Source organism: Schistocerca americana, chromosome 3, assembly GCF_021461395.2.
Source record: "Schistocerca americana isolate TAMUIC-IGC-003095 chromosome 3, iqSchAmer2.1, whole genome shotgun sequence".
In the NCBI taxonomy this organism is placed as follows: domain Eukaryota; kingdom Metazoa; phylum Arthropoda; class Insecta; order Orthoptera; family Acrididae; genus Schistocerca; species Schistocerca americana.
The window spans coordinates 241,924,394-241,937,956 of record NC_060121.1 but is presented as its reverse complement, the minus strand read 5'-3'; the positions used below and the strand labels follow the sequence as shown (position 1 = coordinate 241,937,956).

Here is a 13,563-nt window from a genome sequence, read left to right as displayed (position 1 = left end):
GCGATGAGAGTCGCTTCTGCCTTGGTGCCAATGATGGTCGTATGCGTGTTTGGCGCCGTGCAGGTGAGCGCCACAATCAGGACTGCATACGACCGAGGCACACAGGGCCAACACCCGGCATCATGGTGTGGGGAGCGATCTCCTACACTGGCCGTACACCACTGGTGATCGTCGAGGGGACACTGAATAGTGCACAGTACATCCAAACCGTCATCGAACCCATCGTTCTACCATTCCTAGACCGGCAAGGGAACTTGCTGTTCCAACAGGACAATGCACGTCTGCATGTATCCCGTGCCACCCAACGTGCTCTAGAAGGTGTAAGTCAATTACCCTGGCCAGCAAGATCTCCGGATCTGTCCCCCATTGAGCATGTTTGGGACTGGATGAAGCGTCGTCTCACGCGGTCTGCACGTCCAGCACAAACGATGGTCCAACTGAGGCGCCAGGTGGAAATGGCATGGCAAGCCGTTCCACGGGACTACATCCAGCATCTCTACGATCGTCTCCATGGGAGAATAGCAGGCTGCATTGCTGCGAAAGGTGGATATACACTGTACTAGTGCCGACATTGTGCATGCTCTGTTGCCTGTGTCTATGTGCCTGTGGTTCTGTCAGTGTGATCATGTGATGTATCTGACCCCAGGAATGTGTCAATAAAGTTTCCCCTTTCTGGGACAATGAATTCACGGTGTTCTTATTTCAATTTCCAGGAGTGTATATATATATATATATTTCAATTCATGACGTCCATCTTTACAAATTTCCTTTTTCTGGCGGACACTTGTCCAGATCGTCCGCTTATAGTAAATTCTCAAAACTCTGGCATCTCTATCTTCACATCCGCCACTGCTGGTGGCTCACCTCCAAGTGCCCAACGCTACGCGCTGTTCACATCCAAGTGCGCAACACTACACAAGCGAATATTCCAACAGTGAGTCCAACCAGCCACGGACTGCACACAGCGCAGTCAGCGATTTTCATACAGAGCACCATGTGGCGTTACCAACATATAAACCTAAACAACCTACTTCCAAGGTGTGTTGCGTAAGGTCCAGAAAAGTATGATGCAGCGAGTTGTGAAATGTTTGTCAAGTGGTCGCTTTGAACATCTTCTGTAAAGTGAACAGTGCTCGCACGTGTACATGCCGTTTCTGTGAAAATAAACCTTGACGTCTGACGTACAGAATGGAATTATTGTGCGTAGCGTGATGTGCTGTCTAGTGCAGCCTACCTATTGAGTGTTTGTACCTCAGCGGATACAGACGATGTGACTGTAGCCGCTATTGTTTCCTACAGGCTTTACTCGAGTCAAGGACGAAACAAAGTGGTTGTTTACGGCTGCAAGAAATTCTTATTACGTCTTAATATTTAATTTTTAATTTAATTTGTGGTAAGTTCCTGAGGGACCAAACTGCTGAGGTCATCGATCCCTAGGCTTACACGCTACTTAATCTAACTTAAACTAGCTTACGCTAAGGTCAACACACACCCATGCCCGAGGAAGGACTTGAATCTCCGATGGGAGGAGCCGCGCGAACCGTGGCAAGGCGCCTCGGACCTCGCGGCTGCGCAGCACGGCGCTTAATGTTTAAATGAAGGTGACAGTAACAGAAAGAAATATTTACCTCTACATATATACTCCGTTAGCCACCAAGCCGTGTGTGGCGGAGGGCATAATTCGCGCAAAAGTCATATTCCCCCCCCCCCCCCCTCCCCCCGTTCCATTCGCGGATCGCACGAGGGAAAAACGACTGTGTGAACGCCTCAGTACGAGCTCTAATTTCCCTTATCTTTGAATGGTGATCATTGCGCGATATGAAAGTTGGTGGTAATAATATATGCTCTACATCTTCGGCGAAGATCGGATTTCGGAATTTAGTGAGCAGCCCCTTCCGTTTAGACCATCGTCTACCTGCAAATGTGTCCCACTTCAAACTTTCTATGAGATTTGTAACGCTCTCGCGATGGCTAAATGTACAAGTCACGAATCTTGCCGCTCTGCTTTGGACCTTCTCAATCTCTTGAATGAGACCCAACTGGTAAGGGTCGCAGACAGACGAACAATACTCTAAGACTGGACGAACTCACGTGTTGTAAGCAATTTCCTTTGTTGAAGGACTGCATTGCTTCAGGATTCTACCAATAAACCGCAATCTAGAGTTCGCCTTGCCCATTAATTGCGTAATCTGATCATTCCATTTGAGATCATTTCGAATAGTCACACCCAGATACTTGACGGATGTTACCGCTTCCAAACACTGGACATTTATTTTGTACACGTACATTACTGGGGATTTTCGCCTTGTTAAACGCAGTAGGTTACACTTACTAATATTGAGAGATAACTGCCAGTCATTACACCACGCATTTATTTTCTGCAAATCCTCATTGATTTGTTCGCAACTTTCGTGTGATACTATTTTCCTGTAGACTACAGCATCATCGGCAAACAGTCTAATGCCTCTGTCAACACCATGAGCCAGATCGTTTATGTAAATCGCAAAAAGCGCGAAATATTCAACAAATCGCATTGTGTATGTGTACACTGGATACAGTTTGATGCTTTAACTGAAAAAAAAAAGTTTGGCGCTAACACGACTCCGATGACCACTAGTCTGCATATCCGTTCTCTGCATATCTCGTCTCACTCAGCTAAAGGGATGACTGTAGTACAGCGCAGAGTTCATGCCACCTGCTCTTGGCTCTGGGTAGTTTGTTGACTTGGAAGAAGGGACCAGACAGCGAGGTCATCGGTCCCATCGGATTAGGGAAGGATGAGGAAGGAAGTCGGCCGTGCCCTTTCTTGGCAGCACTGCAAGCAATTACAGCGTTAAACCTATTGATGGGACTAGCTTTTGCTACATACACTATTCCTTGAATTAGGACGAGAAATCTCATGGTGCCCGCCAAGTGCGAATTTTATTCTTCACCCTATATTTCACAATATTCAGTTTTATGAATCTCAATGGATAATGAACATACACTACTGGCCATTAAAATTGCTACACCACGAAGATGACGCGTTACAGACGCGAAATTTAACCGACAGGAAGAAGATGCTATGATATGCAAATGGTTCGCTTTTCAGAGCATTCACACAAGGTCGGCGCCGGTGGCGACACCTACAACGTGCTGACATGAGGAAAGTTTCCAACCGATTTCTCATACACAAACAGCAGTTGACCGGCGTTGCCTGGTGAAACGTTGTTGTGATGCCTCGTTTAAGGAGGAGAAATGCGTACCATCACGTTTCCGACTTTGATAAAGGTTGAAACGTTCCCTTAGAACAATTATACATGACTGTGCTTAAACTGGCACACAATATTTTTTAGCGCAACGCTATCTGACTTTCAAAAATCCCTACAATAGAATGGCCCTGACTAACATTAACCTATACCTTTCACAAATCACTTACCTCACAAAAATACTCGTTACTCAAGCTACTGCAATACAGAGAGCGCCACTACTGTCAGCTAAATAAAAGATTCAAACTACGGAAGGCACTAACTACTGATAGGCATAGTTAGCAAATGAAAGATTTTGATAGAGAAGAAACAATGTATTTACCTTACTCTGATGTGTGAAATGCTGCATGTGTGAAACACTGGTCCGATGTAAGAGAGGGCCTGATGGCCCTAATCTGATCAGGTTAAATAAATAAATAAATAAAATAAAATAAAAAATTAATAGTGTTCAAAGGTCATAATATATATAGCAGTTCATGACATCCAGTCTTACAAATTTCAAAACTCCGCCATTTCTCTCCCCACAACCACCACTGCTGGCGGCTCACCTCCAACTGCGCAACGCTACGCGCTGTTAACATCCAGCTACCCAACACTACAATGGCAGACAACAATGCAAACTAGCCACAGACTGCACACAGCACAGCCAGTGATTTTCATACAGAGCGCTACGTGGCGTTACCAATAAGAAAACAGAAACAGCCTACTTACATAGCCCCAATGCTCCCCACAAAAAATTTTACAAATTGTTTTGGGCACTGGCCAATACATATTTGTTAAAAATTTTTTCACAATTACAGTAACAAAGAAATCAAATGCACACACTTATTGTTACAATGTTGGTCAAATGCTAAAATTTTCTCACAGTCCATAAAGACAGTCCTGATCATTCGTCACAGTAAAACTGCCGTTTCTTTTCTCAAAGTCTGAGCAGTAAAAGACAATGCACACGGAAGTAGTGGATTTCCATGCAGTCTTGAAGTAGTGCCGTCCTTCCAACGGAAAGTCAGTGCTGACTCTTGACATGCTGACAGGTAATGGGCCACAACAGAGCAAACCCACAGCAGAGTCATTCGACGTTTTGAAGAATATTGGTAGGTAGGTCATCACAGAGCAGACCCACTGTAGTCCTGGTAGAGATTACGGTACTGGTGGGCCACCAGAGGTGCAGACCCACTGCAGTCCTTGTAGAAATAATGGTACTAGTGAGTCAGCAAAGGTGTAGACCCACTGTAGTCCTTGTAGAAATAATGGTATTGGTGGGTCATCAAAGATGCAGACCCACTGTAGTCCTTGAAGAGATGGCCAGCAGCCATCTGTTGTGACTGTGCAGGTGCACAATCACCATTGAAGAGTCTTGCGGATAATATAGCAAGTCCATAACCACCACTTGTGCACTCACAAAGTTTTTGGAATTGTCCTTAGAACCAGCAATGCTGTTATCCAGTCCCTTGCTGAATTGTTAACACACGTGCAAATACTAACAGTCCCTAGTTCTCACATATTGTCCAGATACTATGACCAACAGAAACGTGTGCAGTGAAATGTAACTTACAAGTTAATAATATGATGAACTGGTGACAATTACTATTTTATAACATGAGAATACAATTACAAAGATACAGAAAACATCATTAAATACATAATAATACAGATAACATTTGTAGTAATACAGGCTTTGCAAAAGAATCGAAATAACATATACATCAGTGTTACAGGAATTATAAGTACCTACATAAAAGATCAGAATAACTTTTGAAACATCAACTTCACACATGAGCAACAAAATAGAACAGATAAATAATGCCTAAACATCTTTACAAAGTAAATAACATATTATTAATGGAAATTATATTTGAGGATAACAGTATTCCTCATCATAGTGAATGTAGCTGAGTATTAGAAAAATTCTACGACATAAATCGTATCAGATAAACACATAAAGACAGGATGAACACAAATACACAAGGGTACACAAACATATAGCGGAATAATACAAAAGGAAAGGACAGGGTTTGTTTTACTGCAGTATTTTGCAAACAAAATATTCTTTACTTCTTGGAGATCTCCCTTCATTCATCATTATTCCCAAAAAGTCCTATCTATACCTGCTTTCTGTATTCTATTATTATTTCTTTCAAAATAATTATTTCTCAGTGTACAATACTCATTTTAGCCCAAATCTTTTTCATATAACTTCTCAATGCATTCTTTCCCTATTGTCCATAGTCAGTTTCTTATATAGTCTACCCCCTCTTAAGCTAACTTAAATCTACTGAGCTCATATGCATAAACTAAGGGACGAGGCAATGCAGCAGCACAAAACAATTAATACAAACAGCAATGACAAAAAATGGAAATTGGCAGAGCAAGCAGCATTATAGAAATTAGCAAAGCAATTGCAATATTACAACTAATATAAGGCAATGTGCAGCAAACAATAAAAATAAATCAGTAGTAAAACTGGCTTAACAGAGTAATACAAAGTCAAATTCAGTAACATTATGCCTGGCAAAGATCAGCAGCAAATGCAATAACTTATATCTAAGCATGACAAAGCTCAATCAGAAAAAATATTACAGTAAAGATGGCCATGTCTAATATCTATGTCACATCTTAGTGTCTATGTAATTAAAGTGGTGCACCACAACAACATATTGTAAAAAAAATATTACCATGTATTTGAAAAGAAAATTATGTATGCAGTTACTGTTACTAGTCCCTTCTTATTGTTCTTTCCCTTCCAAGTGCTCCTTTTTTGAAGAATGTGGATCACAAAATTATTATATAATAGATCTGTTGACAGAAAGTGTTCACATTAGCAAATGCATTTTATTTTATAAAACCAATGCTGCAACACAGCTGGAAACTAGATATCAGATGAAATAAGCAACTATGAAAAGCAAAGCATAAAAAATACCATTCAATAGTCATGTGACATTTCATAAGTTAGTAGAAATTCTCTCAACTCTCGTAGAGAGATGCTTGTCGTAATCAGGTGTGCAGATGTAAGTATCTTTCCACGTAATGAGCGTGTCGTATTTGCGATGCTTTGTCTAAAGAAATGTCAATGGCGAGGATAATGGCCTCTTTTTTTCTCCACCTAATGGCTTTCTTTTGTCAGATGACTACCTCTCAGCTGGGCGCCCAAAACGCATTATGTCAAGGTCACTTACCTTTCTTACTGAAATATTTACGACAGCAGTTTCTGATACTGTGGCAGTCTCATATGAAAAAATTACACAGGTTGAGAATTTGCGTTACAAATGTGTAGAAACAAAATCCTATTGATATAACAGTATCCAAAAAATTTTCGTCGGCATTGTAATACATTCACGCATTTACATACATTTCGTAACGATTCTTGGTTTCCAACAACCTTTTTCACAAACCAGAGTCCCTAACCACTACTCATTATTCCTTACCTTTTTACACATATACATATTCGTCGACACTTCTTCAATATTTCATCATAACAGATACGTAGCATAATCAAATAACTCATATAGCATCAGCTTATTAATCATAAACATACCTCAGTGGCATAATACACATCATCGTCGTAATAATAATATAACACCTCAGTCAAACCTCAAAAATGTCGTAGCTTTCTGCAATAATTTCAAAACCTAAAGAAAATTCTCTGCTCATTTCAATAGTGTCATCTACCTCATACATACTTTAAAAATCATGATCTCATACCAAATACGTCATTCAAAGCTCTCATAGTATCACAATGGTTCCGAAAAAATATGAACAGTTCACACAGTACAGCAAAATACAGTTTCATAAGTGTGAAGTTATCCAACTGTGTAATTGTGTAAACATGTGTCACTGATGTAGTAAAAAAGTTTATCTCTCAGTTAAATGATCAGATAGCTGTGTAATTTGTGTTAGAGGAATATGGTACCGATGTGTAAAGTTGTATAAGCAAATACCATATTAGCTAGGGCTCCTTGTGCTTGCCAAACACATGGTACACAAAGTAGGTGTATACCCCCTGAGGATTAATGTAATTATACCCTCAGGTGTTACAGATTACAGCAATGGAATGAAATGTATCACAGAAAACTTTCTTTGTAATTCAAAAATCTTGAAAAATAAATGGATTAAGTACAAAATTAAGCACTCAAATGCGTGTCCTGTAGCTTTAAATGTGCGTCTTGCTGTAAGATAATTCTGTGGAAGTGTCGTAGCTATCGTCCTCTGTAAGCAAAGTTCTGCTGAAGTCAATGTACTTACCTCATCATAAACGAAAGTGAAATGCTTTGCATATAGATATCGTAGTTATTACGTACCTTACCGTGATCAAGAAAGTACTGTAATGTAACGTATTGTTGTGCTACGAAAAAGGCTGTCTCATTGTAGCTATACCACAAAAGTTACTACTAAAACATGTTACTTTCCAGAATAATTCAGAAAAACTGTGCAGATATAAAACAGAAACACCGCAAAAGCAACATTGTAAATTGTGTCACACATTAGTAGCGCCGTGATATAATCGTGTAGCTGTCAAAGAAACCAAATACTAAGTCATCTTTAATCTCACAAAAACTACTTCAAATAAGGAATGTCTTTTCAAGTAAACCGAAGTGTTGCATTAAAATCTCAATAGCAGTATATGTTCTAAGTATGTAAGCCTTATAGTTGTTACGTAATCGTGCAACTAACAAGCAAGAATGTACACACACAGTAACACTGTGTCCTCTGTTCACCATCACAATGCAGTGGTAATTTCTGTTTAAATAAGTTCTCTTGGTTCTTGACTGGATATTTAACTCCAAACATTGTTGCATGTTAACAGATTCTAAGTCTGACAAAGCATACTAGTAATGTAAAGTGAAAAATTTTATAGCAAAGACTAAGTTAAAAAGCAGAGTATCTCTCAATAAACGGTTCTACATGTGAAATGTGGTGCAATCCTTTACCCTTCCTAGTACGCAGAGTTTCAACTTGAGCGCAATTATCATGAGGTATACGTCGGTAAAGAATACTGGAATTTTTCTCAAGGTTAGCGTGTATGTTATTTTTCCCTGAGCCAGCCGGCGCAGGTGGCTGCCTGCGGTGCGAGTCATTGTCTGTTTCTTTGTTGGCGCGCGTCGTTATTGGGATTTGGAGACCTAACTTCTACAAATTCACCTTGTCGAGAGGGCCCTGCTCTGTTTGAATCCCGCCAGTTCTGATGCAATTCAGCTCTGTCGTTACGATCATATCGTCTGTCGCCATGTCGGTAGATTCCATAGTTTTTTTCTTGTCGGTCACGTGGTGGAGAATTTCTCCCTGAATCGTAACTGCGCGCTGGACCGTTGTGTCTACAGTTATTCTGTCTCCCTTGATAATAATTGTTTTTGTTCCCATATTGTCTGTTTTTATGGTAATCTCTGTCATATTCATTACTACGGAGATGCGATCTTTCTCTGTAACTATTATTACTCTGCCAGTGGTTGTCATATGGGTGGTGTCTGTTTTGGTCACGATTTGCGTTGTAAGAATAGACTTCTCGTGTCCATTTATTGTTTCTGTCGTCACGGAATTGTGACAGATGTGACCTGTAGTGATTGTTTTCCTGTTTTCGCATCCCACGACTGTCTGTGTCAATTTCTAATTCTTCTAAGAGTCTCTGAAAAGCTTCAATATCGTCTTTGTAATGTCCTGCCAAAATAATATTCTTAAATGTTCAGGCAATTTCATTAAGCAAATGCGGATGAGTTCTGAAGGGCTGTATGGGTTTGAAAGATATTGATTCTTATGCAACACATCTTCAAAATATTTGACAAGACTGGAAAATTCAGATTGTTCAAAGTGTTTCATCATCATGATGCTATGTTTTACTCGGTCTTGTGTAGCTTGAGACCAATATGCTGAGAGGAAAGCATGATAAAATTCTCCTTCACTGTGACAATCGTGAATGACCGATCGCATTCTTACAGCTCGTTCATTCTCTAAGCAGCCACACATAAATTCTAACCTGTCCTCCAATGGCCAGTTGGGAGGAAAAAAATGAGAGAATTGATGAAGCCACGCTTGTGGATGAATGTCGTTGCCAGAATTCTTAAATGTTTTGAATTTACATGTAGTAATAAACAGCTTATAGTCAAAATCATCATGTCGGCGAGTCGCATGTCAGTCATTGTTACGTCGTTTCAGCGGTTCCATCTCAAAATTCGGTGCACCTTGCCAATTTCTTTCATAATTTCTGAAATGCGTTGTGTTACTATTTTGTGGTTGTTCTGTATTTCTAAGTCCCTCTTCCCAAATTGGAGCGCGAGTGTCCTCTGAAATACGTAATTCTTGTATTGCCTGTGTCAGCTGATCTTGTACTTCCCGGATTTCTCTTTGGTGTTGCGTATTAATTTGATTCTGATTTTATTTGAATTTTCTAATTTGTTCATACTCTTCAGTGTCAGTGAAGGCTACAGGTCTTGTGTCATTCAGCTCATCATCTACCTTTGTAGATAAATTATTTAGCTGATCCGAAAGTTCGACTACTTTCTCTGATAATGAACTAATTTCCTCTATGCGTCTTTCTGAACCAATTTTCAGCGTATTTACTGCGTCCTTTAGGTTTTCATGAGTTTTTGCAAGTTGCGTAACCGAATCGGTAGATGGAACTGAGTCAATTTTAGCTTGCAGGGTCTCATCATTCTCATGAACAATAGTTTGCAGTTCTTTTATGGCTGCTTCGTGATTCTGTAATGCATTTTCATGCCGCGAAAAAATAGGTTGAAAATGCTCACAAATTTGTGTTTTTACGTCATTACAGACCTTTTGACATTTCGATTCAATGTTATGTAACTCAGTAGTTAAATCTTCACGTGTTTGTTCAAGTGTGGTGTCTAACTTCCGATGATTTTGTTCCATTGTGTCCAACTTTTGAAGATTTTGTTCCATTGTGTCTAACTTTTGAAGCTTTTGCTGTGTTTGTCTCTGATTTTGTTCCATTGTGTCTAACTTTTGAAGCTTTTATCCCATTTATTGTATTAATTGTAATAACAATGCATTGGTGTCTGAAACATGTTCCTCAGTGCTTTTCGGCAGTGAATTTGCACTGGCAACATTCACATTTTGACAAGCGGAAAATGTGTCTTGACTCGTTTGAGAAAACGGTGAGAACCCAAAACCTGAGTCTACAGTATTTGCAATATTGTGTTCTGTCATTCCCGATTCCTGAGGCGAGCTGTTGCCGACCGATCGATCGATAATGCTTCCCTGTTCACTACCTGTTTCACTGTCTACACCATTATTTGACGCCCGCTCCATTTCCCTATGCACAGTTACCAAATTACTACTTTGAACATTAGTAAATTCATTACTCGGCGGCGCTGATAAGCTACGCTCGTCGTCACTATTATTTCTCAGTTTACTTTGGAGCCTAGTGTTACGTTTTTCACGCGCCATTATTGTCACAATATTTCACACGATAACACAGAAAAGCACAATTTGAAGAGCAAAAATAAGAGACCACATTAACATAGCACTGAAAATAATATCTAGTTAATAGCAAGCGCAGCTGCGAAATACTTGGTGCAAATTTACATGCGTGCCACACCTGTTTTACTGTACAACAATGAAAGACTGCAACTACAAAAGAGATTCTCTCTACAATTATGTGCTAGCAATAAACAAAATCTACACTAATTACACAAACTACAAGAAAAAAATCAGAAGATTCCAGTGAGGTATCCTGGCAGGGTCGCCATATGAAACGTCCCCTTAGAACAATTATACATGATTGTGCTTAAACTGACACACAATATTTTTTAGCGCAACGCTATCTGACTTTCAAAAATCCCTACAAAAGAATGGCCCTGACTAACATTAACCTATACCTTTCACAAATCACTTACCTCACAAAAATCTTCATTACTCAAGCTACTGCAATACAGTGAGCACCACTACTGTCAGCTAAATAAAAGATTCAAACTACAGAAGGCACTAACTACTGATAGGCATAGTTAGCAAATGAAAGATTTTGATAGAGAAGAAACAATGTATTTACCTTAATAGTGTTCAAAGGTCATAATATATATAGCAGTTCATGACACCCAGTCTTACAAATTTCAAAACTCTGCCATTTCTCTCCCCACATCCACCACTGCTGGCAGCTCACCTCCAACTGCACAACGCTACGCTCTGTTAACATCCAGCTGCCCAACACTACAATGGCAGACAACAATGCAGACTAGCCACAGACTGCACACAGCACACCCAGTGATTTTCATACAGAGCGCTACGTGGCGTTACCAATAAGAAAACAGAAACAGCCTACTTACAAGTTCGGATTGCTGCCTATCGCAATTGCGGTTTATCGTATCGCGACATTGCTGCTCGTGTTGGTCGAGATCCAATGACTGTTAGCAGAATATGGAATCGGTGGGTTCAGGAGGGTAATACGGAACGCCGTGTAGGATCCCAACGGCCTTGTATCACTAGCAGTCGAGATGACAGGCATGGCTGTAACGGATCGTGCAGCCACGTCTCGATCCCTGAGTCAACAGAAGGGGACGTTTGGAAGACAACAAACATCTGCACGAACAGTTCGATGGCGTTTGCAGCAGCATGGACTATCAGCTCGGAGACCATGGCTGCGGTTGCCCTTGACGTTGCATCACAGACAGGAGCACCTGCGATGGTGTACTCAACGACGAACCTGGGTGCATGAATGGCAAAACGTCATATTTTTAGATGATTCCAGGTTCTGTTTACAGCATCATCATGGTCGCATCCTGTGTATTACCCGGCGTGATGGTATGGGGTGCCATTGGTTACAAGTCTCGGTCACCTCTTGTTCGCATTGACGGCACTTTGAACAGTGGACGTTACATTTCAGATGTGTTACGGCCCGTGGCTCTACCCTTCATTCGATTCCTGCAAAACCCTACATTTCAGCAGGATAATGCACGACCGCACGTTTCAGGTCCTGTACGGACGTTACTGGACACAGAAAATGTTTGACTGCTGCCCTGGCCAGCACATTCTCCAGATCTCTCACCAATTGAATACGTCTGGTCAATGGTGGCCGAGCAACTGGCTCGTCACAATACGCCAGTCACCACTCTTGATGAACTGTGGTATCGTGTTGAAGCTGCATGGGCAGCTGTACCTGTACACACCATCCAAGCTCTGTTTGACTCAATGCCCAGGCGTATCAAGGCCGTTATTACGGCCAGAGGTGGTTGTTCTGGGTGCTGATTTCTCAGGATCTATGCACCCAAATTGCGTGAAAATGTAATCACATGTCAGTTCTAGTATAATATATTTGTCCAATGAATACCCGTTTATCATCTGCATTTCTTCTTGGTGTAGCAATTTTAATGGCCTGTGGTGTAGTTACATGTGTGATAAAAAAAAAGAAATCGACGCAATAGTAACCTTTCCGTGGGATGTTTGTAATATGGCAGGTTGTTAGGTACTCGGTGGGGTCAGAGCGACAGGCCACTGTGGTGAGCAGTGCACTGGTTGCAGGCGCTGCTGTCGCTGGTGCAGCGGCTGGGCGCCCGCCAGCTGGTGGCGGTGCGGGCGGCGGACGCGACAGCTGCGCGCCAGGCTGAGGACCTGCTGGCCGCCGCCAAGGCTGCCAACATCTGCGTCCTGCGGCCGCCGCTCGACACCACAGGACTCTCCGCGCTACACGGTAAGCACCACAACTCTAGAGCGGGCGGCGCAATGGCTCTGTTCTAAGTAGGTCAGCTGGAAAGGGCGAAGGTAAGGGGACTGAGGAGTCACGTACAGTGACAGGTACAATATATGTACTGTATGTTGTAGCATTCATATGTTACAGATCTGAGAAGTTCTGTTTATCTACAACAACTCTGGTCGCACATTACTTGTCCATGTAATTTCCAAATCCCCATCATCTCTAGATTACCCTTGGCATCCTCATTTACCATTATAGACAGCTCTTACAAGCTTCCTCACACCTAGCCTAAGCATACTGTCGCCGAAACTGCCTTACATACACTGACCATCTAACGTAAAACTTTAAAAGCAGCCGACCTGTCCCTCTAATACAGGGGTTCCCAACAAAATTTTCTCGAGGACCCCCTCATCGAGCATGATTGGTACCTTGTGATATCACAGTGTCAAGTAACTGAAAAAAACAAATTAAGATTTTTTATACGTTTGCTATTTTTGGAACTTAGAAAAAACATTGACTTATTCATTACAGAAAAAAATATTGAGCGGCCAAAACAAAAAATCTGTTATAATACGAAATATATTCAATATATTTTTTATTCTAATAGCATCTTGCGGACCCCTCTGTCGTAGCTCGCGGACCCATGGGAGTCCGTGGACCACCTGTTGGGAACCACTG

The 13,563-nt window shown here is 41.2% G+C and overlaps 1 protein-coding gene across 1 annotated transcript in view; it reads left to right on the top strand.

The window, feature by feature from the left end:
• Window positions 1-13,563, top strand: part of LOC124606903 — a 388,350-nt gene that overhangs the window by 292,637 nt on the left and 82,150 nt on the right. The window contains exon 5 of the mRNA XM_047139004.1: window positions 12,714-12,882. Coding sequence (XP_046994960.1) covers window positions 12,714-12,882 — 169 coding nt within the window. The remainder of the gene's footprint in view (window positions 1-12,713; window positions 12,883-13,563) is intronic.